The sequence below is a fragment of the Mus pahari genome, chromosome 5, assembly GCF_900095145.1.
Source record: "Mus pahari chromosome 5, PAHARI_EIJ_v1.1, whole genome shotgun sequence".
NCBI lineage: Eukaryota > Metazoa > Chordata > Mammalia > Rodentia > Muridae > Mus > Mus pahari.
The window spans coordinates 138,728,053-138,755,515 of NC_034594.1; the positions used below are offsets into that span (position 1 = coordinate 138,728,053).

Sequence of the window (27,463 nt, forward strand, 5' to 3'; positions counted from 1 at the left end):
GTTGATGCCTCCGAGCCCTGCTTGGCTCCTCGTGGAAAGGCTCAAATACAACGATGTTTGCATTCTTCCCTTCAGAAAACGGAACTTTAAGGACGGACCCCATGGATGAAATCTGTAACGGATGCCTCCTCATCAGAGTGAAATGAGAGAGTGAAAGGTGCCTTGAATGTTTGCTCAACATTAGTTCGGGGAGACACAAGTTCAAGTCCTGCAACTTCAAGAACCTTGTGGAAAAAAAAAGGAGTAAATAATTCTCACCAACCTAACCCATACAAGGTTCAAAGAAGAATAAAATGGGTTATCCCTTGCATTATTAAGTGACTCTTCATTACATTAAAAGCAAGAATGGCCACTGGCTCTCATTAACAAACTACATCCTCATCACTTTGACTTGAGCATCTTTCCGTCTCTTCCATGCTTATTTTATTTCCATGCTGATTGGCTATATCATATCCTAAATTCTTCATCATTCTCTTTAGTAATGAGACAGCCATGGTTGCTTAAATATATGGCTTTCACGGAGCATGGCACACAAGTGTGGCTGGCTGACGAAAACCTAGTTGTGTCTTTTTACATGAGGTTCCTCTAGCAACCAGTTACAAAAGACCAGAATGAAGAAATATTTGGCAGCATATCAATTTAATTAAAAAGAAGCCATGATAGTTACGCATTGGCAGGGAGAGGTCAGAATCACTACAGAATAGATCACCTGGGTCTCATTGCAAAACCTCAATGAAGAGACCCACAATCTTCAAGTCAGGTCTTTCTTAGTGGCTTTGTAGATTCACTTCTCCACTCCGTGATGGACACTACCAAATACAGAAGGAAAACATGAAAGCTTAGAGGGCCTTGGGTGACAGAAAGTGTCAGCTGGTCCAGAATGTGGGGCTCGCATGGGTGGCTCTTCTCTCTTCTCCACCCTACTTATGTCCAGGACCTTTCTACTTGGACACTTGCATTTTTGCCCATATGGAAGAGCCTGTCTACCTGCACAACCCTTAGCAGGTCATGGTAAACTGTTCCCAAGCCCAATGTTTAGTTGAATGGCTTCTTCCCATGTTCCCAAGGTCTCCAAGGTGGGCCTCACTCAGCCCAGTCCTCCCTCCTCCTTTGCAGTTTGGTTCTGGTTTCCTCTTGCCGCTTTCTCCAGGCAGCAATGATGGCTTCATCATCCATTTCTTCTTCCTCTTGCTGGTTTGTGCTTCTCCGATACTGGGACTGACGCCCAGACGCAAACCTCCCTTCCTCTCGGTTTTCTGTCTTCTCCTTCTCTCCCTCCTCTTCAGACCTCATGAAGCTCTGGGTGAATTTCCTCTTGGCCCCAAACTCAGCGAAGTCTGATTTAGATGACTCTTCTACGTCTTCCCAGTCCCTGGGCCTGGTCCAGTTTGGACGCCTAGGCTCTGGGGACTCCTCCCCATCGGAGGGTTCAGGGGTCCGGCGGAAGAAATAGGGTTCTGGGCTCTCCTCTCGGGAGCTCGAGGTCTCGCTGAAGGTGGACCGGGAGAACTTGTGCATCTCTCTGGCCTCCTTGGTGGTGGAAGATGAGAACCGTGAGGTGTTTCGCACAGTGTCGCCATTGGCTTCGTGGAAGGAGGTGTCCTGTTCCCGTGACCTAGATTTGGAGAACTTGTAACTGCAGGATTTAGACTCTGTTTCCCGGAGCAGCGAAGACCTAGTATATCTTCCCCTGGAGCTTCCAGACCAATCACTTTGAGGAGTAGATTTTTCTTCCATCCTGAGGCCACTGAGCCACGTATTAATATTGCTATCCATCTCGTTACCCAGGCTGCGGCCATCTCTATAGTGATCAGAGATGGCCAGAGAGGAGGAGGCATCTGTTTCCGGCTTCTGGGAGTTACTGCGGGAGGAATACCGGAAGCTTCCGATGGCACTGTCTGTGTCCTCGTCTCTGTCACCCATGCTCATGTCCTCGTCATCCTTGGCCTTCTTCTTCTTGAAGAGAGAGCTGCGCTTGTTATCAGAGGCCAGCTTCTCCATTTTATACTCGGACATCTTCTCCTGCAGCTCCATCTGCATCTCTCTCTCCTTCCGGCCGAGCTCCTTCAGGTCCACGTTGTCGGCAAAGAGGCTGTAGATGGGCTTGCTGGTCCCCTTCACTTTGTTGCCACTGCCTTCAGCCCTGGAGGTCAGCGAGCTGGTGGAGGACAGCACAGACTGCACATCGGAGCTGGGTCTCCCCTGGCTGGGAGGCGGTAAGCAGCCACTCAGGGAGGTGCTGAGCACGGAGAGCTGGTCATCCCCAAGGCCGCTGGCTGCTGGAGCTGCCTTCATGCTTGCAACAGAGGGCGAACGGGACAACAAGAGCATTTCGTTTTGCTTCTGGGCAAGGGTTTCATTGACGACATTGGCAATCCAGTTCTGGATACTGGCAATGGAAATGGTGTCTCCAGGCCCCACCGGCAGGTTAGGCAGCGGGGTGGTGGGCATATTACTTGCAGGCTGAGACAGGTGAGAATGGTGGCTCTGGGTGCTGAGTACTGACGCTGTGTCCCCATCCGCACTGGCCGAGGGGGCTGCGGACCAGAATGCAGACAGGGGGATACTCCTGCTGGCGGTTGAGCTGTCTGCCTCCCAGCTTCCCATGGACTGACTCTCCTCCAGTGTCTGCCTGCTCCTCTCCAGTAACTCTAGTCTCCGCTGTCTCTTCTTAGCTAAGACCGTGTCCTCTCCTTTGCTCATCTCAACCACCTCCTCCTTGTTCTCACTCCCCACCTTTTTCTGGTGCTTCAGCTTCCAGGCCTGGTAGGCTGTTAGGTTGACATCAGAGAAGTTCTTCTCTCCCACGGCTGCCTCTTCTGTACCATGCTCACTGCCCCCGTCTCCCGCCTCCGAGTCTTTCTTGTGAAACCCAAATTGGATTCTCTTAACCTTCCACCTTTCCAGGGGAGTGAGCTTGTCCTTGTTCCTACTGCAGAAGTTGTAGAAGGAGCTGGCCTCCGACAACACACTCTCCTCATCATCCTCTCGGACCCTGCTCCCTGCCTCTGAGCAATCGCCAGCCAGCTCCTCCCTCTTGCTCTTGGAGCGGTACTTCCGGGCAGCCTCCTTCTCGATCTCCACCAGCCTCTCGTTCCACATGTCCCAGGTGCTCTCCGAAGACTCGGAGTCAGAGCGGTGTCTTCCACGGCGGCTTTGGCTGCTCCTCTCCAGTTGCTGCTTCAAGACCCGGATGCTCATACTCTCAGAAGCACTGCTCTCGCTTAGGGTGTGTCTGCGCCTTCTGCTGGAGTTGGAGTTCTCTTCCTCTTCTTCCTCCCGATTCCACTGCTCGCGCCCTTTGGCTTGGTACCTCTCATTTCTGCTCTGCCACTCCTGGATTATCCTTTCTACATCCTCATCCTCACAGTCGTCTCCTTTTCTACCCTGGGCAGCCTCCGCCTTGGGGAAGCCCTGCCCCTTCCTCCACTCCTCATACAGCTTCTCTTCCTCCTCGTCATCAATGAGGGTGACTGGTTTGGAGACCTGGCTGGCCTTCCCCAAGGAGGAGCCACTCAGGTGGCTAGTGGCATCATCTTCTTCTTCCACCATCAGTGAATTGACTCTAGCACCCAGCATGCTCCCAGCATCCTCCTCAGACTCCTCTTCGCCATCCTCCTCTTCCCTCTCCTCCATCAATTTCTCGTTGAGCTCCCGCAGTTGTTTTAGGAAGCCGTCGTTGGGGTAGATAGCCCGCTTTCTGCGCACAGTCATCAGGGCCTCCAGGATGGCCATGCTGTGGAAGATCATCAGGTAGGCGACCACCAGCACTGCTGACCTGCTGATACCCATTTCACTGCTGACCAGGACTTTCCCTAAAAAACAAAATGAGCACAAGAGAAAATGATACAATTTCTGGGTTTCCTTGTGGTCTTTTTCTAGTGTGCTGGCCCGATGCATTGAACTTGGTGCGTTTGCCTTGACTCTGTTCATCCGCGCTCAAGTCACACAGGGACTTGTCCCACGGACATCAGAGAGAGCACCCCGCCCCCACTGTTGTCACTTCCTAAACACTGGGGTTCATTTCTACCTTCTCCCCACAAACTCATCCTCATCTTAGGAGAATTAAGGAAGTTGGGGGGGGCAGAAGACGGGAGTACACAGCTGGAAAGTTCCCTTTACAGCATCCTGCAAGTCACACCCCCACCATCAGGGCCCTGCAGGATGCTGACAGCAATGAGAACTTATGGGCTCACAGATCCACAGACACACACTCCTCCTTCCACAGGGGCGAATCTAACTTTTGGAGAGTTCTTTCATTTATTAGGGTAAAGTATAACCTACTGCCTCCAGTGCTTCTATGCTGATGTTCTGGGATCAACCACAAACTCATCTGTATGAAGCAGACCCTTTGTACAAAGGCCCTTACTGACAGCACTATCATACTTGTTTTGCTTTGTTCTGGTTTTCTGAGTCTTTTAAGCATTTCCCTCCTGACTATAGTTGCCCTCTCCCAGATATTAAATCAAAACATTGAACTGTTAGTTATTTAGTTAGTTTGTTGGTTTTTTTTCATGAGGAATTGTTTCTAGGATAGAACAAGGTATTTCCAGTTTAGACAACTCACATAGGGAAGGTTCCCTCATCATTTGTCGTGGACACATAGCCTTCACTCATGCCATCTGTGTTGATCATTTTTCACTACTATAACAAAATACCTGAGGCAGGTTACTTTATAAAGAAAGTAATTTTTTTTTTTTGAGGCAGACAGTAATATGATTCTGAAGGTGCATCATCTAGAGGTTGTACCTAATCACAGCCTTTCTGATGGTAGAGTCCTGAGGCAGTAGCTTCAGAGGGTAAAAGATGTGAAGTGTGTGTGTGTGTGTGTGTGTGTGTGCATTCACATGTGCCCCTCATCTCTGCCTCTTAAAAAGCTACCAGGATTAAGTCGTGAGGCCTCCATCCTAACGACCTTATCTGATCCTCTCCTAAATGCTACATCTTCAAACTCTAGTGTTAGACCAGCTTCCACCCTCTTATTGTCTAAAAAAACAACTGGGGTTAATTTTCAGGTCAGGAAGCTCTGGGAGGGGCCCTCAGCCTTCTAAACCATAGCATTGCTTACAGTGAGGATAACAGGCCAAACAATGACCTTAAATTCTTCTATATCAACTGAAATCTATAAAACTTGGAAAAAAAATTCCACCTGCCACTAAGTCATGTCTCATCTTGTAGTATGTTTTAAGCATAAGGATAACATCATAAATCCCTACAGATACTTTTGGTCTATGTGGTCTGTTCTTCCAGCCTACAGAAGCTTCCGGAAGTCTCAGCTGTACCATTCGGCAGACATGTTGTCCCCTGGCCTCCCCTTCTGCTTTGCATCTTTCATAAATGTGACAGACACTCTGTCAGTACCTTCATTCTAATGGCTGTTTAAGATGCAGCCAGAGACCCCGGGAGACCTTCTTCCTGGCTGCCATCAATCTATTTGCCAACAGCCTTTGGAGATGTTTGCTAAATCGGCAGGAGTCCTAGCCGATAATAGCAGCAGGGGATGATTCTTTTATTATTATATTTTTTTGTGCCAGTAAGGCCATGCCTTTGTCACAGAGGTCAGAGACAGAAACCTGCAAGGACCCAGGGCCCAGCGAGGCTGCTAGTGCCAGGAGTCAGCGGCCACTAGAGGGGGTAAGTGAGCAGAGCCAAAATGATAAAGGCCTCTGTTTCCTGTTCAGCCCTTCCTAACACACCTGGGCCTCACCGAAGGGCCTTTTTCTTAACCTTCGTGCCAGCTCACAACCTCCGCTGTGACGGATCAAGATCCTGCACTTGTCCTTTGACAAGCCAGCTCACTTTCAGGACGGTACTGCCTAGTGTTCGTCACGAGGGCATTGAGTCCTGCTTAGACGCAGGCTAGCAGAAAGCAGGCCTGGAATGGGGGCAAGTCTTCCTTTGCTGTGTCCTTTGCTCCTGGGCTTCCTCTGCAGAACCTCAGGGAAGCATCCGGAAAGACAAGGAGAGGCAGAGGGAGCTGGGCCTTAGGATTTCCACTCGGGTCATCCAAGCAAGAACAGGATCGTTCTCGTTTCTCTCCTATGTGCAGGGCCCAGGCAAAGGAAGCACTCACGGGACAGAGCTTGTCTAGCATTTGGGAGGACCTGGGTTTGATCCACAGCAGCAGGGAAGAGGCGTGAGCACAATTCCAGTGACGAAGTAAAACAACTGTATCATTAAAGCAAGGCAGGAAGACGTGGAAAATTATGGGGACCCGGGAATGGGGATGAGCCCCTGTTGAAGCCTCTCACCAATGGGGATCAAGAGTTCCAGCAACTATGTGACAGTGCTGCAAAGATGGCCCACATAATGATGGTGTTCCTTTCATATATGGACATTTTGTTAAAACAGCAATGACATAGGTTTAAGGCCTGGATGTATGTGACCTCGGACAGACTTCATTCATCTCCCTGACATTTTCTGGGGATCCCAGACAAGTCTCTTAACTCTGGTTATAGTGAAGGCACCTAACTTCTTGCACCCCCCAGGGATCTAGAGTTTTACCTTATCTACAGCAATCCTGTCCGGCGCCCCTCAGGAAGCACCCTGAGGTCTCATTTAAACTTGACACCCTTTAAAGATAATAGCCTTGGAGCCCTACCAGAACTGCGCGTGTGGCTACTGTAAAGGCAGCCAATTGGCTGCTGGGGTGCTCCCGTGCTCCTGGGGTGCCCCGCTTTCTTCTTAAGCTCTTCTCTTTCTATCGACCCCTGTTTTGAAATGTGTTAAAAATGTCTTTTAATAAACACCAAGCCTGCCTCGTAGTGGCTCATCCTGAATCCTTTTGTGTCAAGGATCTGATTTTACCTCACAGGAGGTCCCCAAAAGATTAAGGGAGCGCCTCAGGCTGATGTGGGGAATGGCATGGAGCTGTGCCTCTGTCCCCGCCACCACTGACAGGATGAAAACTTTCCATCAATAAAATGGCTCCAGGAAGATGACCAACGTACACAGTCATCACTTTGTTTAGCAACTGGGGTGATTGGTGGGTGGAAGGCCCATCTGGATAAGGACTCTGTTTCAAAGATTAAAGAGTGTCACCAGAGGTAGCACTGGGCTTCAGCAAGACGGTGTCTACACCTTACCTATCCCACGGTGTCTACACCTTACCTACCCCACGGTGTCTATACCTTACCTACCCCACGGTGTCTACACCTTACCTACCCCACGGTGTCTACACCTTACCTACCCCACGGTGTCTACACCTTACCTACCCCACGGTGNTACCTACCCCACGGTGTCTACACCTTACCTACCCCACGGTGTCTACACCTTACCTACCCCACGGTGTCTACACCTTACCTACCCCACGGTGTCTATACCTTACCTACCCCTCCGTGTGGTTTTTTTCCCTTTAAATTGTGTATTTGTACTGTATTCTCCCAGCCCATAATCCCCTCCTTTTCTTCAGAACATACCTCTCCACACCCCGAGGAAAACGCGTTTACCCAGAGGCCATTCGACTGGCTGTCGTTGATAGGACTCACGGTCAATAGCCAAAACACCAGAGTCTGCCAGACAAAATCCCCAGGGTCTGGAAACAGGACTGAAGCAGATGACTAGCTAATAGCATCCTTCTTCTCTGTCATAGAGGAAGAAGGAAACCAGAAACCAGGAGCCCCGTGACTGTCTGGCGTATCCTCAGGCCATGGGGTCCTGTCTTGAAATTCTTTCCTGTGTCTCTTGGTAGCATGGCTTCCTTTAGCATATGCTTTTCGGAGGACTTGGAGCTAGTTTTGCACTTGCTAACAAAATCTATGTCCCCTTGTATGTGTATGCTGTCTTTATTATGTTTTGAGACAGGGCCTTGGAGTGTAGTAGTGGCCTGCTACTTGCTATATATGGCTTGGAAGTCATGCTAGCCCTTTCTCCTCACCCTCCCACGTACTCACACTACTACACACATTTGCCATCTCTTTGGGCTAAGAGAATTTTGTTTTTACACAGAGGCAAAGCCAGAGGACCTGTCTAAGATTCTCCACTTTCCAGTCTGTAAAATATAAATGGCAACACCCATCATGGGACCACTGTGATGGAAACTGGTGTTCTTTCTGCCAGCGCATCCCCCAGGAAAGGGAAGGAAGTCTCTGGGGGAGCCAGTGCAGTGAAGACTACAGGGGGTGTTGGCTCAATTCCAGCATAGGGAGAGGAGAAGCCTCAAGGTGGGTGTGGGGCTCCCTGCACAATGGCCAAGGGTTAGCCTAAGTGGCTCTCGACCTGTGGGTCTCGACTCCTTTGGGATTGCATACCAGATATTCTGCATACCAGATATTTACATTATGATTCATAAGAGTAGTAAAATTATAGTTATGAAGTAGCAAGAAAATAATGTTATGGTTGGGAGTCACTGCAACATGGGGAACCGTATTAAAGGGTTGTAGCATTAGGAAGGTCAAGAACCACTGACCAAAGTGGGTTTGCACTGGTGCATGAATTCTAGAGGCTGGGCGGGTGCCTTCCATAAGCCAAAGGCAGGGAACTTCCCGCTCCAGTGCCGCATCTTCATCCTACACAGGCCTACTCAAGCTGTGATCTAACTTCTGCCAAAGTTCCCTGCCTACTATGGAATTCATGCTCTCCTTTAGTGATGGCCACAAGACATCCACAGCCCATGCCCTGCTTCCCAGCCCTTTCTCACAGGAGCCTGGCCCCTGGTTGTGGGATGCAAAGGAGCAAAGACTCCTTGCCACAGACATTGACACTTGCAACCCACATAGATAAAAGGCCTGCATTTTTTAAAAATAAGCCAGGTGAGTAGTTCATGTCTGTAATCCTGGCATGTAAGAGGCTGAGGCAGGAGGATTGCCTCAAGTTGAAGGCCACCCTGGGTTACATAATGAGTTATAATACAGGCAGGCTACAGAATAAGATGTTGTCTCTCTAAAACAAACGAACAAAAATCCCAGGGTTATTTTTTTTAAAAAAGCATCAAAAGGAAAACTCTTCGTGTACGTGTATGTAATAAAATTTACACACATTCACATATTCTGCGGGGGTGGGTATTTTCCATTAGAAGCTCCCAGTCCTGGTCATGGGTGGAGACAGGCTATGCCCTTTCCTGGAATCACTAACAATATTATTCTTAAGATGATGGCAGTAATTTTTAAAACATTTGTCATGGGGCAGGCAGTATGCTGTATACATTTGTTTCTAAGTTTTTAATCCCTCACAGAAATATTAACATTAGTTATGTATAAGGACGCTGTGCTCCCCGGAGCAAGGAGAATAGTCCAAATACAAAGCTAGATACTTATGGACTCCAGGACAGATCTCTGGACAGCAAAGCCTGCACTTGTACTGCCAGACTGTGGTCCTTGAAGGGGCACAACCCTGTCATGGAGGAGTGTACAGACCTCTGGGCACTCCTACGGACTCTGGTCTTGTCCCACAACACCTCACACAGCAGCCTCGGCCCCTTCACTCCTTCCTAATTGGCCATTCTCTAAGGCAGAGGGAGTGACTCCTAGGCCATCAGTCACCTCAGAGTCCCGTCATCCTCATGGGCACTCTCACTTGCCCGTGGATTCTGTTCCCGATGCTCTGCCCTCAGGTGCTGTGCTAATTCAGCCCAGTTTTTTGATTCCCAAGCACATCAAACTTGGGGCTTTTGCACTAACTGGTCCCTTAGCCAAGAGCCACCCCCCACCCCACCCCCAACTCGCTCATCTTCCCAAGGGAGCTTAAATGTCCTGTTCTTAGTCAGCTCTTCCCGGGCACCCTCAGGGAGTGAACCTGCAACTTTAGGGTGTCACTCTAGTTCCTTTGTGCCTTGCATTCATCATGACTCCCTTCCTTCCTCTTCTTCCTTCCTTCTCCCCCCCCTCCCCTACCTCCTTCTGTCCTTCTTTAATTTCCCCTCCCCTCACTGCCTAGTGTAAGGCCTACTGCATCTCAGGAGAGTGTGAGAGTAGCACCTGTTCCTGCCCTTAATAGTAGCCCACAGGGTGAATGGTCGTTCAACCTTGTGAAGACAGACATCCCCCCAGGCAACCAGGAACTTTTTATAGCATTCCCCCTCTGGGAGATTTCCAACAGCCCGGAACCTGCAGGACCCGCTCACCTCTGTAGGTCAGCAGAGCTTCGTCAAGGAACTCAGCTGCTTTCCGGAAATGCTGGGAGATGTCCACCTCCGGGAAGTCATCCACTTCCACCCCCAGGTACTGGATCTCCAGGCCAGTGTAGAACTCAGAACCAGTGTAAACTCCTGTGCCGTGTGCAGCATTCAGGATGTGGGTGATACCCAGCCTCTTGAGCCGCCCCTTGTTCACAGCCACACTTCTGGAATAAGAGGCAGGGCATGGTTGCCAGAGTCAGAACTAGAAAGATCTATTACCAGTATGATAGGAGCACATAGCTAGGCTAGTGCTCCCTCCTATGCCCCTCGTGGCCCGGGGCTCACTGTTAACACCTTTAATAAAAGAGGGGCCGATGTTTTGGGCTACAGCAAAATAGAAAAAAGACAGGGTATTGGTTGGGGAAGGCAGGGGGAAAGAAGGATAAGACTAATATACATTGGAAATGTACATGCATCAAAGCATAAAGGTGGCATAAAAAGTAAAATTAAGGGGCCAGAGAGATGGTTCAGTGGTTAAGAGCACTGGCTGCTCCTTCAGAGGACCCGGGTTCTATGCCTCACACCCACATGGTGGTTCAAAACTATCTGCAACTCTAGTTCCAGGAGATCCAACACCCTCTTCTGGCATCAAGTATGTATATGGTGTATAGATGTACATGCAGACAAAACATACATACAAAATATTTAAAATAGTAAATAAATAGATAGATAGATAGATAGATAGATAGATAGATAGATAGATAGATAGATAGATAGATAAATTCTTGCTCTTGGCATTACATGCTGTGTTTTCCCCAACCCCTAACACACACTATTTTATTTTATCCTTATCATAGACTGAAGAAGTAGAAAGGGCAGTTACTTTTATATCTTTTTGAAGATTATAAAAATGAATTCAAGAGCTTTTACCCAAGGCTTAAAAGGAGAAAAAGACCAAATAAGGTCTAGTGTTCAGGGCTCTTTCTTTTGTAAATGGAGATCAATTTGAAGAGCCCCCCCCCCCCCAGGACAGCTCTGCTCAAAGAACTGCAGAGGCCTTTAGCTAAGGATATCTGGAGATATCTAGTGACCATGGAATAAATGCTTCTGGACCTGGACATCTAGTTAGAAGTCACTTAGGTCCTGATGATCTGGGAATCAGGTTCTGGGCAACCAATCAACTCTGTGATAGAGTGTAAAACCAAGCATCCAAAGCTGATCCCACACTGCCTGCCCCGGGGCTCCAACCTCCATCTCTCGATTCTGGATCTAAGGGTAATTGCATCAGGAAGATGTCTTATTAAGCAGCCAATGAATCAGCAAAAAACCAGCTTCTCAAAATAGCCTACTGGGTACCAATTATGCACCAAGAAGATCCTGAAGAGATGCAATGTGCTGGCTTCTTGTTTTCACGTCAGCAGGCACTGGTTAACTTAAAACCAAGTTTTCTGATTGTAAGAACAGTGTCTGGGAGACCCGTATATTCCAAAAGAAACCCAAAGGAGAGAACAAAATCACCTCTTGGGACTATTAACATTCTATCACAGTTCTTTCTATGTGAGGTTTATGAGAATGTGTACATGCACACACACACACACACACACACACACACACACACACACACACACTATTGTGTACATTTTCATTGTTTTTTGTTTTGTTTTTTATTTGTTTGTTTGTTTGTTTGTTTGAGACAGGGTTTCTCTGTGTAGCCCTGGNGGCTGTCCTGGAACTCACTCTGTAGACCAGGCTGGCCTCGAACTCAGAAATCCGCCTGCCTCTGCCTCCTGAGTGCTGGGATTAAAGGCTTGCACCACCACGCCCAGCTTCGTTGTTGTTAACCTTGCATGCACATGCTCATGGGTACTGTCAGTAGCTCCTGGTGTTCTCTTGTCTGGTTATGAGGGATGTGACGGGTGGTAGAAAGGATGGAGCTGGCAAGCACCTATGACACTGGGAAGGGCAAAGGCTGTGCTGGAGGGCATTCATGGGAAGGAGGAAGATAGGGTGCTCCTTTTGTCTGGAGAGCTTTGTGTGCAGATCAGTAGGAAGACTCTCTCCAGTGTCAGGCCTGGGTAAGTGGTCAGGCAGGCTCCCTTTGATGGCAGGAAGTGCGGGAGCCTTTGATGAGCTAGAGGAATTTCATCTCAGCGACTAACCAAGCAGAAGGACAGAGGGACACGTCCCCCAGGGGCTACACTCACTTCTCAGCTATGAAGACGTTGGGCCAGACCTCATCCACCTCATTCCGAGGGGCCTCTTGCCGGTCCTGGGTCAGTGCCCGCTGCAGGTCCAGCACACAGGGGGTGTTGAACAGGCTCCTGTCATCCATCTTCTCCCGGACACGGTTGTACAGGTCTTCCACCAGCAGCTGTTCAGCAGACTCCAGCATGCCTGGACACTCAGTGTCTGTTCTGAGCCCCCGAGGCTTGAGTTCTAGAGGGGACAAGTGACATTTGTCTCAAAGAGTTAGGAACACAATTGCTTTCCCTGTCCTTGGGGAGAGCCTCTCTTGGCTAGCCTGCTGCCAGGATCCTGGCACAGATGGACTGCTGGGAGGCTCTGCCAGGAAGGGTTTCATTAGGATTCAGGAGGGCCGTGGCATCGACCTTAGACACTTGTCATCAGGATCCACTGCAGGTGGATGTGGGGGAGGGAAACCAAGCTGGTTTCTGCCATTCACGTCTTTGTAAAGCTGGCTGATAACTTCTTAGACTTCCGTGTTTGACTATTCACAGTATGTCTGATTCCTGTCTTCAACACCATAGTGCTCAGTGCCACATCATAGGATGTACTAAATGATTAAATGATGTTCTTTCCTAACATAGTCCACCCTATCACATCTGGAACACACACACTCCTAGGGAAAGTTAGATTTTATCCGTCGTTTATGAGGCATCGCTTCCTGAGAGGCATTGAGTTTGCTTATGTGTCTCATTCATTGCTTCCCCACACTGACGCTCAAGTGCCCGAGGTTCTCGCCTCTCTGCCTGCAGTTATTGTCTCTCTGCAGCCCTCGATGCCTCAGTCACAGGAGGGTGGGAAGTATGATCTCACCCCAGGACCCAGGGCCTTTCTGACAAGATGTCAGAAAACTCAAATTTGAAATGAGCTCAAATTCCAACTACCTGAGCCCTCTGTCACCAGCTTTGCTGCCTTGCTCTGGCCAACCCCACCAGAGGTGAGGCGGACGTTAGAGAAGACCAGGAAAGAGTGGAACTGTGAAAGATGTCTGACCCAAACTTCCTAGGAAACCAAACCAAACCAAACCCCTACACATTTCAATCATGAGTAGTAGCCATGAGTGAAATACAGAATGCTGTCTGCCTCAAAACTTGCAGTGTAAAAAGGACCATAGCAGCCCACCCTGCTTTCCCTTAATTTTTCTCATGCCAAGCTACCTTATCAATTTAAAATTTTAAAATGACAATTTAGTTTGTGTGTGTGTGTTTGTGGGCACACACACTACAGTGTAAAGGACAACTTGTGGAAGTTGGTTCTTTCCTTCCCCATGTAAGATCCGAAGCTCAAATTCAGGCCACCAGCCTTCGTGGCTAGCACCCTTACCCATGAGACATCTCCCTGGCCCCATTTTATCAGCTTTTGAAGACAGATTAAAAACTACCCTTGAGCGGAATGGATAGCGACCTAAATGTAAACACCATTGTGAACAGAACTCTCTGGGTATTCCTTATTTCTATCAGTTTCTTGGACTTTTAGGTTTGTGTCTATCACACCCCCCCCCCCACACACACCACCCCTATTTGCAATCCTCGAAGTTAACAAAAATCAAAGTGAACAGCTCTGGGGTGTCTATCACAACCCCCCCCCCACACACACCACCCCTATTTGCAATCCTCGAAGTTAACAAAAATCAAAGTGAACAGCTCTGGGGTCAGAGTGGAGCTGCTTCCCTCCATGACTGTGGGCTAAAGAAGCATTCGTGTGATATGTGATTAGTTTACCTTGTCCCAGGAACGGTACTGAGGTGGGTTTGGCACACCCGTCTCTGTGGGATCTGCTCTACTCAGTGTGATGGGCTGCACTGGACAAGGATGCCTGCCCCTTCCATCGGGACCCCTACAAAGGCCTTCTGTTGGCTATTGGGCCCTGCCTCTGCTCACACAGATGGTAGCTGTGTTACCTTCGTTGATGATCTGTTTGGCAGCTACAGCTGAGGAGAGGTGAATGGGCTCCATGAAGATGCTTTCGGTTTCTGCCTCTGAGACCACCGAGTACCTAGGAGAAAACGGATCCGTGTGGATGATAAGCCCGGAAGCATGTGCATGAAGGCATCAAGACAGTAGAAAGCTGCTCTGATTTTAGCTATGTGTGGAAAACAATGAGAGATGGCTGGGGAGCCCACACTATGTTTGGAGAACCTGGGGATGCTGGGTGATTGGCATGCTGCAGTTTGGTACCCACTGGTACCCTTGGGGACCCATTGGTTTTCCAATCTGAAACAACACCTGAGCCTGGGTTGATGTGGAAGGATGTGGTGGTCTGGACTGTAGAAAGAAGAGCATATGTTTATGGCTGGAGGGCCAACCCTAGGCTTCTACTCTCTTCCATGTGCTAATGTTCATCTCCCCCTTCCTCTCTCCTTCTGCCATCAGTACAGTTGAGAATGTCACCAACTGTGCCTCTATAGGGTTCTGAGGGATTGGAAGGCTGGACAGGCCGTCGCTGTCCACTCCATCCCCAATAGCTTCTCCCTGCTCATAGGGAGCTGGGCGGACAATGGAGGTGAAGTGGAACGTCACAGGACCGCTCAAGTCACAGCCCTGATTCTGAGCTCAAAGGATCAAGAACCAGGTCAAGTCCAAGGGATCAATAAAGTAACGCAGGTAAACATCAAAGCTATTTCTGAGAAGCAATTCAGTGGGTATATGAAAGGGAGCACTGAGGAGCATGGAGAGGTAGGGCAGGTCAAAGGTTAGGACCCCTGTGAAGTTCACCAGTGAACTGCACCCTGCATGAGTTCTGATTTCCAGGTACTAGTGAGCATTGAGTTTCCTTGACCATCTAGTCTTGCCTCTGGAAAACAGTGATTTTAAAAAGTGGGATGGAAAACAATTCTCAGTGCCTTCTGGGAATGTAATCCTGACAAATGTCCTACCAGGTAGAGAGTTACTGTTACTCTTCCTTCACAGATGGTGAAGTGTGGTCAGGGAACTGAAGAATATGGTCCAAATGGCGAAATGAAGATGCAAACAGGGCAGTAGTGCTTGATGTCCAGCCTCGTCTTCAGCACAATGCACTAGTGCCATTTAGGTTGCCACGGTGTGATGAGTTCATCAGAGTAGGCAATGCCAGCCAGGTTCCCAGGCCCAGTACAGATTGTGAACATAGGAAAGCAGCTCAAGAGATACTTGTGAGATCGTAGAGCAAATTTGAGGTAGGCGGGAATGGAATGCATTGATTACCAGAAAAACCTCTCTTGTAGGTATGCGTGAGAGTATACTCTCAGGAGACCAGTGTGGTCACTGTCAGAAAGGCAAGGGGAAAATGCCCTCCTAAAAGAAAGAGGTAGCCTGTGACTCTACCCCAAGCATGACCGGATCTGCCTATGCAGCCCAAGGAACAGCACACTGTGGCTTAATAACCCATAGTTCCTGAGGGCTTTCCAACCGAAGTTCCCAATAGCAATGGGTCATTGAGAGCTTTCCTATCTTAGCCTCGAGTACTCCTTATGAACAGAAAGTGCATTTCCAAATATATATATAGGGCTTCAGAGTTACTGTGTAGAAGTCAAATGATCCCAGAAGCTCCCATGTTTGAAGAGCTGGCCCCCAGCTGATGATGCTATTTTGGAAGGTCATGGAACTTTTAGGACATGGGGCCTAACTGGTAAAAGTACCTTGAAGACTGTATGTATCTCAGGTTCAGGTCTAGTGTCCTCTGTCTTCTGGTCTATGGAGGTGCCATCTCTGTATGTTCCCAAGACCAAGGATGGAGCCAGTCCTACAGCTAATGCTTTTCCTATCGTGATAGATTGTCTTCTCTCCAAAACCACAAGCCAAAATAAAACCTTTCTCTCTTGTGTCATCCTGTCAGTTATTCAGTCACAATGATGAAAAAGTAAGAAATATAGAAAATTGGCATTGGGGGTGGAGAAATGGCTAAGCAGTTGAGTGCATTGACTGTTCTTCCAGAGGTCCTGAGTTCAGTTTCCAGCAACCACATGGTGGTTTACAACCATCTATAATGAGTTCTGATGTGGTCTCCTGGCATACAGGTGTACATGCAGGTAGAACATTCATATACATAGAATAAATAAAAAGTATTTTTTTAAAAAAGAAAAGAGAATTGATATCAATAAAATGACATTATTCTGTGACTAAAGCTGACCATACAGCTTTTGCAACTGGCTTATGATGTGCACTGTGGGAAAACAGAACTCAGAAGTGCTGTAAGAGGTTAATGGGCCACTCCAGTTGGAGCTCAGAACACTAGAATCCTGAGCAAAATGAGGACAATACAAACTCGGCTCGTGAGTTTCAGATGAGAACAGAGACTGTTGGGGACTGGGTTAGAGGTCATGCATGCCATACTCCAGAAAAGAATCAGGGGGCTGGAGAGATGGCTCAGTGGTTGAGAGCACTGACTGCTCTTCCAGAGGTCCTGAGTTCAATTTCCACCAACCACATGGTGGCTCATAACCATTTGTAATGGGATGAGTTGCCCTCTACTGGTGTGTTTGAAGACAACGACAATGTCTTCATATACATAAAACAAATAATTCTTTTTTTTTTTTAATTGAGTGTTTGGTGTTTGTTTGTTTGTTTGTTTTTATTAAAGGTCACAACTAAAACTTTAGCTTGAGTTTCTGAACTGACTTTGAACTAGTCAACACTGGTGGAACTATTAAAACTGTGGTGACTCTTAAAGTGGTCCCAATGCATTTCAAAATGCATCATGAAATGGCCATGATCCTGTGAGGACCAGGGATGGAACACTACAGTTTAAATATGAACTGTCCCCTGCAGGCTCCTGTGTTTGAACATTTGCTCCCTAGCTAGTGGTACTGTTTTTGGAACTTTTGGGATGTGTGGCAGAAGTGAGTCACTAGTTGACCTTGAAGGTTACACTTGCCTCCAGCTTGAACCTATTTCTCTCTGTTTCCTGGTTGGCTGCAAGGGAGGGACCACTATCACATGCCTGCCAAAGATGAAGCCATTCCCATTCCCATTTTCCCTGCTGTGGTGTACTATAATCTCTCTGAAACTGTGTGCCTAAACCAACCTTTCTTTCCCTTTAACTCTTCTTTCATTGGGAATTCTGTACCAGCAAAGAGGAAAGTAACTAACTCAGGAGGGAATGACTGCAGATATTATCATTGTATGAGAGAACAAGAGACATCTTTAGAGATCTCACTGCTTGGTAAAAACAATGAAAAAAAAAAAATAGAGTACCCTGTGACGTAGGGACAGTTTAGGCAGCCATCTCACGCCTGTCTCCAGAACATGGGGATAGATGAGCAGTGAATGGGTCAGTGCATGGTACCTGATAAATGGATAAAAACTGATAAACGAATGGCTGTCTGCCTAGCTGGATTATGCTAGGCATCAGGTAAACTGTCTGCATCCCATCGGGGGAATAAAACTCCAACGGTCTCTAAGGTCCTGCTCTTTGACCTTCTCTCCAGCCCAAGTCCTTGTACTAGGTTCTTCATAGTCTACTCCTGTCTGGCACTCTAGTCTTCACAACGTTTCCTTCTGCCACAGGTCTTGGCCGAAGCCCATGACAGCAGCGTGGTTGCTTAGTCTTTTCTTCTTTTGGGTCTCAGTTCAACCATCTCTTCTTCAGGGAAGTCCTTTCTAGTCTTACATCATACTCCTTTCCTTTGTGTTATTCTACCAAATGAAACTTCAGACTGACCAATGAAATGTGTTCCTAAGTATCTGACTCCTGCGCTAGTCTCTGCTCTGCATGAGAGAGGGAGTGTGGATGGGTAGTCTGTTGAGCATTGTGTTCCAGAACCTAGACAATGTTCAGTTTGGCAAACAGCCAATGGTATAACAGGTATTTGCTGACTCACAGACTGAATTTGTCCTTAGTGGCACTGAATTTAAGGGAACATGACAGTTACAACAACCAAGATCAGCAACTGATCAAGTATTTGCTACATGTGAGGCCCAAACAGCAAGCCAAATGCAAAACCTACATTATGGCTGCGCTCTGTCCCTACGTGCTCTCCGCACTCCTAAAGCCAAGTTGTACAGTCTTTAAGGCTTACATCAACAGCTAGCTCTTTTTTCTCCAGCTGGAAGGACTGTCCTCAGGTCATTTGGGTTAAACTGGGCAGCAGCTGACTTTCTACAAGACATTTTAGTCTATTTTTTTAAGGTCACTGTGCCTTTCTCCACTCTATCTGCATGTCAGCACCCCCTTCCCCCAAGGATCGCAGTGAAATAACAGCTATTTATTCTTTGGTTTTCGTCTTTCTTGGGGGCAAGGTGGTGGTTCCTCTAGCCACACAGCGAGACCATGTGTCAAATAAAACAACATCCACAAAAGCCAAACAAACACACAGACAGTTCAGGTCTAGCTTGAGCTCTCTGCATAGCATAGGCTAGCCTCAGACTCCGCATTCTGCTTCCACCTCCTGAGTTCTGGGATTACAGGCATGTGCCACCACAGCCAGGTTTCAGACTTGGTTTCAAATGACTAATGCAGAAATCGAGAAAGTGTGCCTAAACTCTGAGACTCTGAGGAAAGATTTATAATTAAAATTTAAGAATCGATATGGCTGAGAGTTATTCCTGTTCCTGGAAGTGAAGACTGAACTTGGCTACTGAGTCAGGGACCATGACAAAGTATCAGGAAGCTCTATACTTTGGGGGCAGTTGTCAGCTTTATAACAGGGATACAAGGAGAACAGACATTTCCTCCTGAGATGGAAGCAAACATTTCCTCACAGTATGCCTGCTCTAGGCTGCTTGGCATTATCCAGTGTAGAGTGTGGAATGTAGACACCAATATTTCTCTGAGTCTGAGGAGATATAAACCTAACAGACCCTAATACTGTTCTGCCACAGGTACAGTTTATGAAGTCTAATAATGAGCGGTATATAAAACTGAAAAGCAGTTACATTCTGTGGAGAATCAGGACTGTAGATAAAAGAAGGAAGGAGGGAGGAGAGAGAGAGAGAGAGAGGGAGAGAGAGAGAGAGAGAGAGAGAGAGAGATTGAGAGAGAACACTGTGGTCCTGTTGATATTTGCAAGGTCAGTGAGCTGGCAGCCTTGAGGTTTTGATTTATGACCACATCTGTGCCTCAACCCGTAGTCCTGAGATGGGGTGAGGCGACATGCACACCCTGATTAGAAAGCAGCAAGGCTCTTCCAGAAGGACAGGCAGAAAAAAGAGGATCTAGGATCGATACATACCTCATCACAGGACCAGGAAAGCAGCGGCCAAAGAAGCCTTGAGGGCGAATTGAAAGAACACAATAAAGGGGGGGGGGGGTTGGTGATGGACTTCCTAACTAGGAGCCGGCAGGCGGCGATGGTGGTGGCAGCGCAGCTTTCTTGAAACCTGTGTTTTTCAAAATTGCAGACTGTGGCCCATTTGTGCATCGTAAAATCAATTCAGTGGGTTATGCCCCATGTCAGGAAATGGAAAAAATGGAAGGATAGAGGTAGGGAGCAAGGGAAGAGGGCAGGAGGGAGGAAATCACCATCCAGTGTACAGGATAAGGGTAGCTTCAGAAGAATTTTTAAAATTTATACGTACGGTGCATAAACTCTGAGCTCTGAAATAAATGGTTTGTTCTATGGCAGATTATAAACAGTAAAGTCTGAAAGCCAGTGCACTGGACTGATTGCCAGGCAGCCTTGTGACAGGATGGAGCTGTGACTTTTGGCTAATCACCTTTGTCCCTTGCAGATGAAACAGGGGTGGAGTCTCAAGAGGGGTTGCCCTTTTTAGTTTGGCTTTTGTGGAAAAGGCTAGGTAAGCGCTGATAGGGGAGAGGTGTTGGCAGAGGTCCATGTCACCCCTATTTCTTCAGGTTGCCAAAAGGTAAAATGGAGGTGAGGGAGAAGAGCCCTCCTGGAGCTACTGCATTGGGCGGGGGTTTGCAGCTCACTGTTAACCTGTGAAGTCCTGGGAAACTGCCTGGAAGACAGAAACTCTCACTGTAGGCTTTCCCCAGGGAGCATGGCCCCCAGTGGTTGGCTTTGTGTCTAAGGTGCTTGAAGCCGGGGGTGGACCTCAGTTAGAAATGGGGGCTTCCATGCCTACCCATTGTCTACCTCCTCTTGTCAGGTTCTTATGTCACAGGAAGCGATTCGGATGAGGCTTAAAATGTGAAGACTTCCTTCCAGGAAGACTTCATATCAGAGCCACAGTTACAGCTGCTGTGTCAATAGTGGCCATTTGGGCCATGTGCTGGAGTGCTCAAAGCACCGCCCTTGTCTTATAGGAAAGTCTGCTAGGGAGGGATCTAGGGCTGTTGTAGGTCGGTCGATGGTGCCCTCTCCTGCAAAGGTGTATCTCCCAGAGCCTGAAAACTGCATTTTTTTAAAAACATAAAGGACTATGGTGATGTAAGTAAATGAAGTATACTAAGATAAAATCACCCCAGATTAGGATTATACTCACTTAAGTGTCCTTGGATTAAGAGTCCTTGGAGACAAAGAAGACCAAGATTGGGATAATGCTACTGCAAGGCAAGAGTTGCCACAGCCAACCAAAGCTAGGAGGAGACAAGGGAGGGGTCCTCTAAACTCTCAGAGGGACCAAGGCTCAAAGCGACCTTTATGGCAGGTTTCTTGTCTTCCAACTATGAGATAGTACATTTGTGACTTTTTAGCCAAACATGTTGCTATAATTTGTTCAGAATCCTAGTAAACAAATACAAAAATGAAGAGTTTGTTGAGTTGGGTAAGGTAGTGCGTTCTTGTCATCTCCACTTGGGAGTCTGGAGCAGGAGGATAGCAAGCTGGGGACCACTTGGGGCTACATGGTAAAGCTCTATCTCGACAGGCAAGCAGTGAAGAGTGTTGGCGAGCTATCTGCTAACGTGGTGTATTGGTTTTAGAGAGAGTCAAACCTTCAGCTAAAGCAAGAAAGCCAGAGGGACCTCGTCTCAGGGAGCACCATTCATTATGGAGACCCAGAGGGACTGAGTCTCAGGGAGCACCATGCTCTTCAGGGAACCACTGATCCACTCTCTGCCATAGAGAGATGAGTTCAACTTTCTATAATTTTATACGAATAGAATCACTGGGTGTGCACTCAGTTTTGCCTGACAGCTTTTGCTCAGCATAATTACTTGGAGATCCATCCACAGTTGTATGGGCTTATGCCTCATGCCCTCTTATTGCTGTAGACAGCTCTTTAGTATGACGGCACCAATGTGACTCTCACTCACTTGTTGATAGACATTTGGATTATTTCTAACTTCTGGGTTTTTAGGAAAAAGATGCCATCACCATCAGTGTACAATTCTTTACATGAAATTCAGCCATCATTTCTCAGTTTGTATCTAGACTGGCTGGACCATACAGGGATAGGAGTATCTCTAGGTATGTATAGATGCAATTTTGTGACAAATGACAGTTTGTGAAAGGGATGTACTCTGTATTCCAGCCTAAGGTTGTTCCTGTTGCTGAATCTTCACAGACAGCTGGACAGTTAGGTTTCTGTTTGTTTGTTTGGGTTTTTGTTTGTTTGTTTGTTTTGTTTTGTTTTGATCTCAGATACTCCGGGAGGTATGTAATGGTAACTCATTATGGGCTTCTCCCAATGACTCCCAATGACTCCCAATGACTAAGGAGTTTTGAGCATAATTCCATATGCTCATAGATGATATGTATATCATGTTTGGAGAAGAACATTTTTTTGTTTTTGTTTTGTTTTGTTTGTTTTGTTTTGTTTTTCAAGACAGGGTTTCTCTGTGTAGTCCTGGCTATCCTGGAACTCACTTTGTAGACCAGGCTGGCCTCGAACTCAGAAATCCGCCTGCCTCTGCCTCCNGCCACCACGCCCAGCTGGAGAAGAACATTTTCAAATCTTTTGTCCAGTTTTTAGAGCTATAATTCCGTCATTGAATTTTGAGGGTTTAAAGAACTATATTCTAGACATAAATACTTTGTCAGACATGTAACCTGCAGATGTTTTCTCCTAGTCAGGGAGATGTCTTTTCAATCTGTGGGGTGCCTGCTGTGTAAGCATGAGAATCTGAGTTAGATCCCTAAAACCCATGTAGCAAGCCAGGCATTGTGCATGTGTTTATCGTGCATGTGTTTACAGCTCCAGTACTGGGCAGGCAGAAGCAGGAGGATCGTTGGAGCGCACACAGCAGCCAGCCCAGCCTAATCACTGAACCTGAGGCCAGTGAGAGAGCCTGTCTCAATAGCAAAGTACATGGAGCCTAAGGGATGATACATGAGGTTGACCTCTGACCTTAACACAGATGTACACATGTATCCCCCACACATGACCATGTACACACACACACACACACACACACACACACACATACACACACAGAGAGAGACCCAGACACACAGACACACACACAAACATCACCACCACACACACACACACACACATACAGAGAGAGACACACACACACACACACACATCACCACCACCACCACCACCACCACCACCACCACCACCAATAACAACAACAATAGCCCCACTGGGAATGGCTTTATCAGGGTCAGTTTACGCTTCACTCTATGCAGCGCAGTAGGATCGCTTCTTCCAAAGCCTGTAAGATAGTAATAGCTCACACTCAAGACTCTGTGGCAACATGGCAGGGAGAAATAGCCCATGATGTGTCATCCTGTGTAAACCTTCCTGGAAGACTTCTGATCTGCTTGCAGGAAGTTGTAAGTAGTAGACACAAACCAAGAGAGGCATCAAAACAGAAGCAGTGGGATTGGGCAGCCATCCCTGAGAGCCAGAGAAAATCTGCTGTGCAGGGACCATATCTGAAGGTTACTCAGCCTATTCTATTTTGGGTTCATCCTAGTTTTTTTTTGTGGGAAGCGGCGTTGTCTTGTGGCTGACTAACCTGATAGGAGACAGTGCCACTTTGGCTCCTCCTTCTCATCTCAGTGGCTCCCCTTACTTCCTGTGTACTTGCTATCTGCCTTTCTCAGCAGATCTGAGGAGCGTAACCACATCAGGGGACAGTTAATAAATCATATTCGCCAGGACAGTATTTACATACATCCGACGTCATTTATCCAGCCTGGTGTTAAGTGGACAGCTCGTCGTGTCTGGGTATATATTTCCTTGTGCACATTTTACTCATTTTTGTTTGGATGTGTGAAGAGCGAGCTTGCTGTGTTGGAGGAGAGCCAATGCATTTAACTTTAGTAGATAGAGTGTAAAAGGTCCTGGTGACTGATTCTGCCAGTTCACACTCTCACCAGCAAGGCAGGAGAGTTCTGATTCATTCACACACTCTTTAATATTGTCACTAGAGCCTTTCATTTTAGAGATTCTGGTGAGCATGATGTAGCGGTAAATTGTGGTTTAATTATTATTTTTTAAACCACAGTTTAACTATGGTTAGAAAAATTTGTTGGGCCGGGCGTGGTGGCCCACGCTTTTAATCCCAGCACTTGGAAGGCAGAGTCAGGTGGATTTCTGAGTTCAAGGCCAGCCTGGTCTACAGAGTGAGTTCCAGGACAGCCAGGACTACACAGAGAAACCTTGTCTCAAAAAAAAAAAAAAAAAAGAAAGAAAAAGAAAGAAAAAAGAAAAATTTGTTGGTATATACATAGCCCACTAACTGACTTATTTTAGTAAATATTCTATATGCTCATGATAAAAATGAATATTTTGAAGTGATCAGGCACACACACACACGTGTTATATAAATGCCAATTAAGTTAATTTTGTTTAAATTTTCTATATTCGTCATGATTTATTTATCTCATCCTATCATCTAATAAGATAGGTTTTAAAAAAAGATTTGATTAAGATTTTGAAGTTTAAGTTTTTCACTTCTGTCAGTTTTTTAAAATTAATTATTTTATGTGTATGAGTGTATGTATGTGCCCACAGATGTATGTAGCGCCCACAGAGGCCAAAAGAGGGTGGTGTGTCCTCGGGTACTGGAGTTACAGACCCTCGTGAGCTGCTGTGTGGATGCTGAAAATTGAATCCTAGCCCTCTGGGAAAACACCCAACGCTTTTAACTGCTGAGCCATCCCTCCTGCCTGGGCTTTTGTTTTGTGTTTTTACTTTAAGTATTTCAAGGCTATCATGTTAGGCCATAGGTATTTAAAATGATTATTTTTGCCTGGTGAATTGAACCATCAATCACTATGAAATTTCCTTTTTTTTTTTTCCTAGCATGCTTATCTTATACTCTGACTTGTCTGATTTTGATGGGCTCCACTGGCGTCTTTTCTGTTTGTGTCTACACTTGTGGCAGCTTCCGTTTATCTTCCAGAGATGACTGCAATATTTCCTATCCAAATTCTTCTCTCTATAATGCAACCTTAAAACTCTTTTGATTGAACTGTGAGTCTATATTCTTTCTCTTTGAAGCTGTGTATGTATGTGTGTTTGTCTGTCTGTGTGCAAAGTATAGCACTATAGTCTATGTATTAAGAAACTAGTCTAAGTTTAAAAAACTAATACACTTCATCTTTTTTTTTTTTTTCTGGAACAAAATTCTTGGAATCTAGCAGCCTTGTTTTGTTAAACCCTGAAGTGACCCACGTGAAGAATTTGCACAGAAAGATAATCTTAGGCGTTCTGAACAACTCTCCAGTTAGTCACAATATAAACTGACAATCACGAGACCTTTTCCTGACACATGGCCCCAGCTGTTGGGGTTCCCTTAGCCTTAAAGTCATCCCTGATCTTCTCATTCTTCCAGCTCAGACACCATTAACCAAAGGCGCACTCACCCGGTAGGGCCTTCCCAGGTGCCTAATTACCACCACAATTCACTGTCCTTTTATGTCACTGGTTTCTGAACAATCAGTAAAATACAAGTTTTCTCTTGTTAGCTATTGTGAATCCTTATGGTACAAGCAGCATGCCGGCTTTTTAAAAGAGAGTATGATAATTTTGCTCTTTTAATTGGAATATTTGATCTATTCATATTTAATGCAATTATGTATCAATTTAAACACACATTTTACTTTTCCTTCCTATTTGTTGTACCTTTTCTGTATTTTTTGGTTCTTTCTTTCTTCTTTTGCTTTCTCCCCGCCTTGCTGATTATATTTGACGCTTGCGGTTCCTCCCCCCCCCCCCCCCCCCGTTAGCTATACACTAGTTACAGGTTCTTTTGCAGCAGTTTCCAGCAGTTACACTGCAAACTACAACACGTTCTAGACTTCCTGCCTCAATGTCTAGTTTCAGGCAGTCATTCAGACAACGATCATTAGGTTGATGAGGAAGAAAGACACAAACAGGGTTGACATGGGGTGCTGGCTGCCCCACATGCACAGATCACAGTCTACTAAGTTTTTGAAGGGATCCTATTTTCAAAGAAATTATGAACTTTAGGGCGGTATGTGCTCCAATTTTCCATGAGCAAGATACAACCTGCAGAGGCCGTTCAACCTTCAGGGAAGTCCCACTTTCCCGCCCACTTTACATGTGGCAGTAGAAGACAATGAACACGGGCCCCTGCAGACCGAGAGGCCAAGGGGAGTGGCAAAGAAGAGGGATCCTCTCAAGAGACATGCCCTGGCTAGACTAGATTTCCTCAGCTCTAGAGTAGCCATGGTCACCAGTAGCAGGACGGTGATATCATCCTCTCCTTTCGTAGGATAGAAACTTTCCTACCCATTATCCTGGCGAGACTGTGAGCTGCTACATTCAGGCCTGAGAATAAAGGTGTTCTGTGTGGGCACAAAGTACTTCCTGGAGAAGTACGCCATGACCAATGCTGCTGTGTATCAACAAACTTACTTCCCCTTCTCCCTGGGCCCCGAAACCCAGGATCTATCGTCCTTTGCAAGGAAGTAGGACCCGGCTGAGGTCCAGCTGATGGACTCTGAACACAAGGGAAGTGTCCCTTTTTTTCTGAGGAAACTCCGCCCAGGGAACAGCTTCTGTTCTACTCCTTTTTATCTTGATGCTGATGAGCACAGTGGCTTTAGAAGGCATCATTTCACTAGTGAGCCGGAGGATGGTAGGGCCTCTACTCCTGACTGTCTTGCTCAGGGACCTGCCTTGGACCTAGCCGGGTGTGGTGGCGCATGCCTTTAATCCCAGCACTCGGGAGGCAGAGGCAGGCGGATTTCTGAGTTCAAGGCCAGCCTGGTCTACAAAGCGAGTTCCAGGACAGCCAGGGCTATATAGAGAAACCCTGTCTCGAAAAACCATTAAAAAAAAAAAAAAAAAAGACTCCTCTATTTGGCCTGCCAGCAACAACACTGGAACACACAAAACTGCCACACCCTATCCACACCCTATCCACACCCTATCCACACCCTGGGAAATGTGGTTTGAATAAGAACAGCTCCCGCAGATTCGCACAAATTTAATGCTTGGGCTTCGGAGAGTGGCACTACTTGAGAGGGATTATTGGGTGTGGTCTTGCTGCAGGAAGTGTGTCCCTGGGGGTGGGCTTTAAGGTTTCAAAAGCCCAAGCCAGGCCCTCTTCCTTCCCCTCTCTTCCTGCTGCCTGAAGATCTGGATGTAGAATTCTTAGCTACTTCTCCAGTACCATGTCTGCCGTGTTCCCCACCATGATGACAATGGAAAAAAACCTCTGAACCTGTAAGCCAGTCGCCCCTCCCCCCCATTAAATGCTTTCCTTGATAAGAATTGCCATGGTCATGGTGTCCCTTCAAAGCAGTAGGACACTGACTAAGACAGGAAGTGTGGAAGAATACAACACCATCTTAAATCTCTAACTATGATAGCTTTTCTAGGCCTGTCACATGCTGCTGAACTTCAAAGGTGAAATCTCTAAGTTCTATCTAGGCCGAGTTCCTGACCCATGTGTGGCAAGTTCATGGGGCTTAGACAACCCCAAAGCTCGTAGCTTATTTTAATGAGTTATCTTCCTTCACCAGAGAGCTTTGAACACTGAGAAGCAGAAGCCAGTGAGGGAGACTCCAGGAGAACTCAGGAACACTGGGGTGAAGAAAACGCCATGGATGCTTAGAAGTCAAGGTTCTGAGGGCAAAAGTTGCAGCTCAGTGTAGAGGGAAGACCAGCATCCTCTAAAGCTCTAGTTCAGTCCCCCATCAGGTGAGAAGTGGGGGCAAAAAGTGAGAGTTCCCTGAGATGCCTTGGTTGAGCTTCTCTTTTGATTGACAGGGAGAAAGACATGGGCTCAAGACCTTAGTGATTCTTCAAACATTATTTGTCAACAGAGCTACCATAGTAGAACAGAAGCAGGTCTCTGTTCTCAGTCGTGGCAGGCAGAAGAAAGCGGGCATATATGGTATTATTTCCCCAGGCCTTT

General features: G+C 46.9%; 1 protein-coding gene across 2 annotated transcripts in view; it reads right to left on the minus strand.

Moving 5' to 3' along the window:
- Positions 1–248: 248 nt before the first annotated feature.
- Positions 249–27,463, minus strand: part of Dusp27 (dual specificity phosphatase 27, atypical) — a 29,066-nt gene continuing 1,851 nt past the window's right edge. For both annotated transcript variants that reach the window (XM_021198583.2, XM_029538235.1), the window contains exons 3-6: positions 14,199–14,293; positions 12,259–12,490; positions 10,061–10,278; positions 249–3,815 (exon numbers count right to left, since the gene is read on the minus strand). In XM_021198583.2, coding sequence (XP_021054242.1) covers positions 1,084–3,815; positions 10,061–10,278; positions 12,259–12,490; positions 14,199–14,293 — 3,277 coding nt within the window. In that variant the 3' untranslated portion in view covers positions 249–1,083. The remainder of the gene's footprint in view (positions 3,816–10,060; positions 10,279–12,258; positions 12,491–14,198; positions 14,294–27,463) is intronic.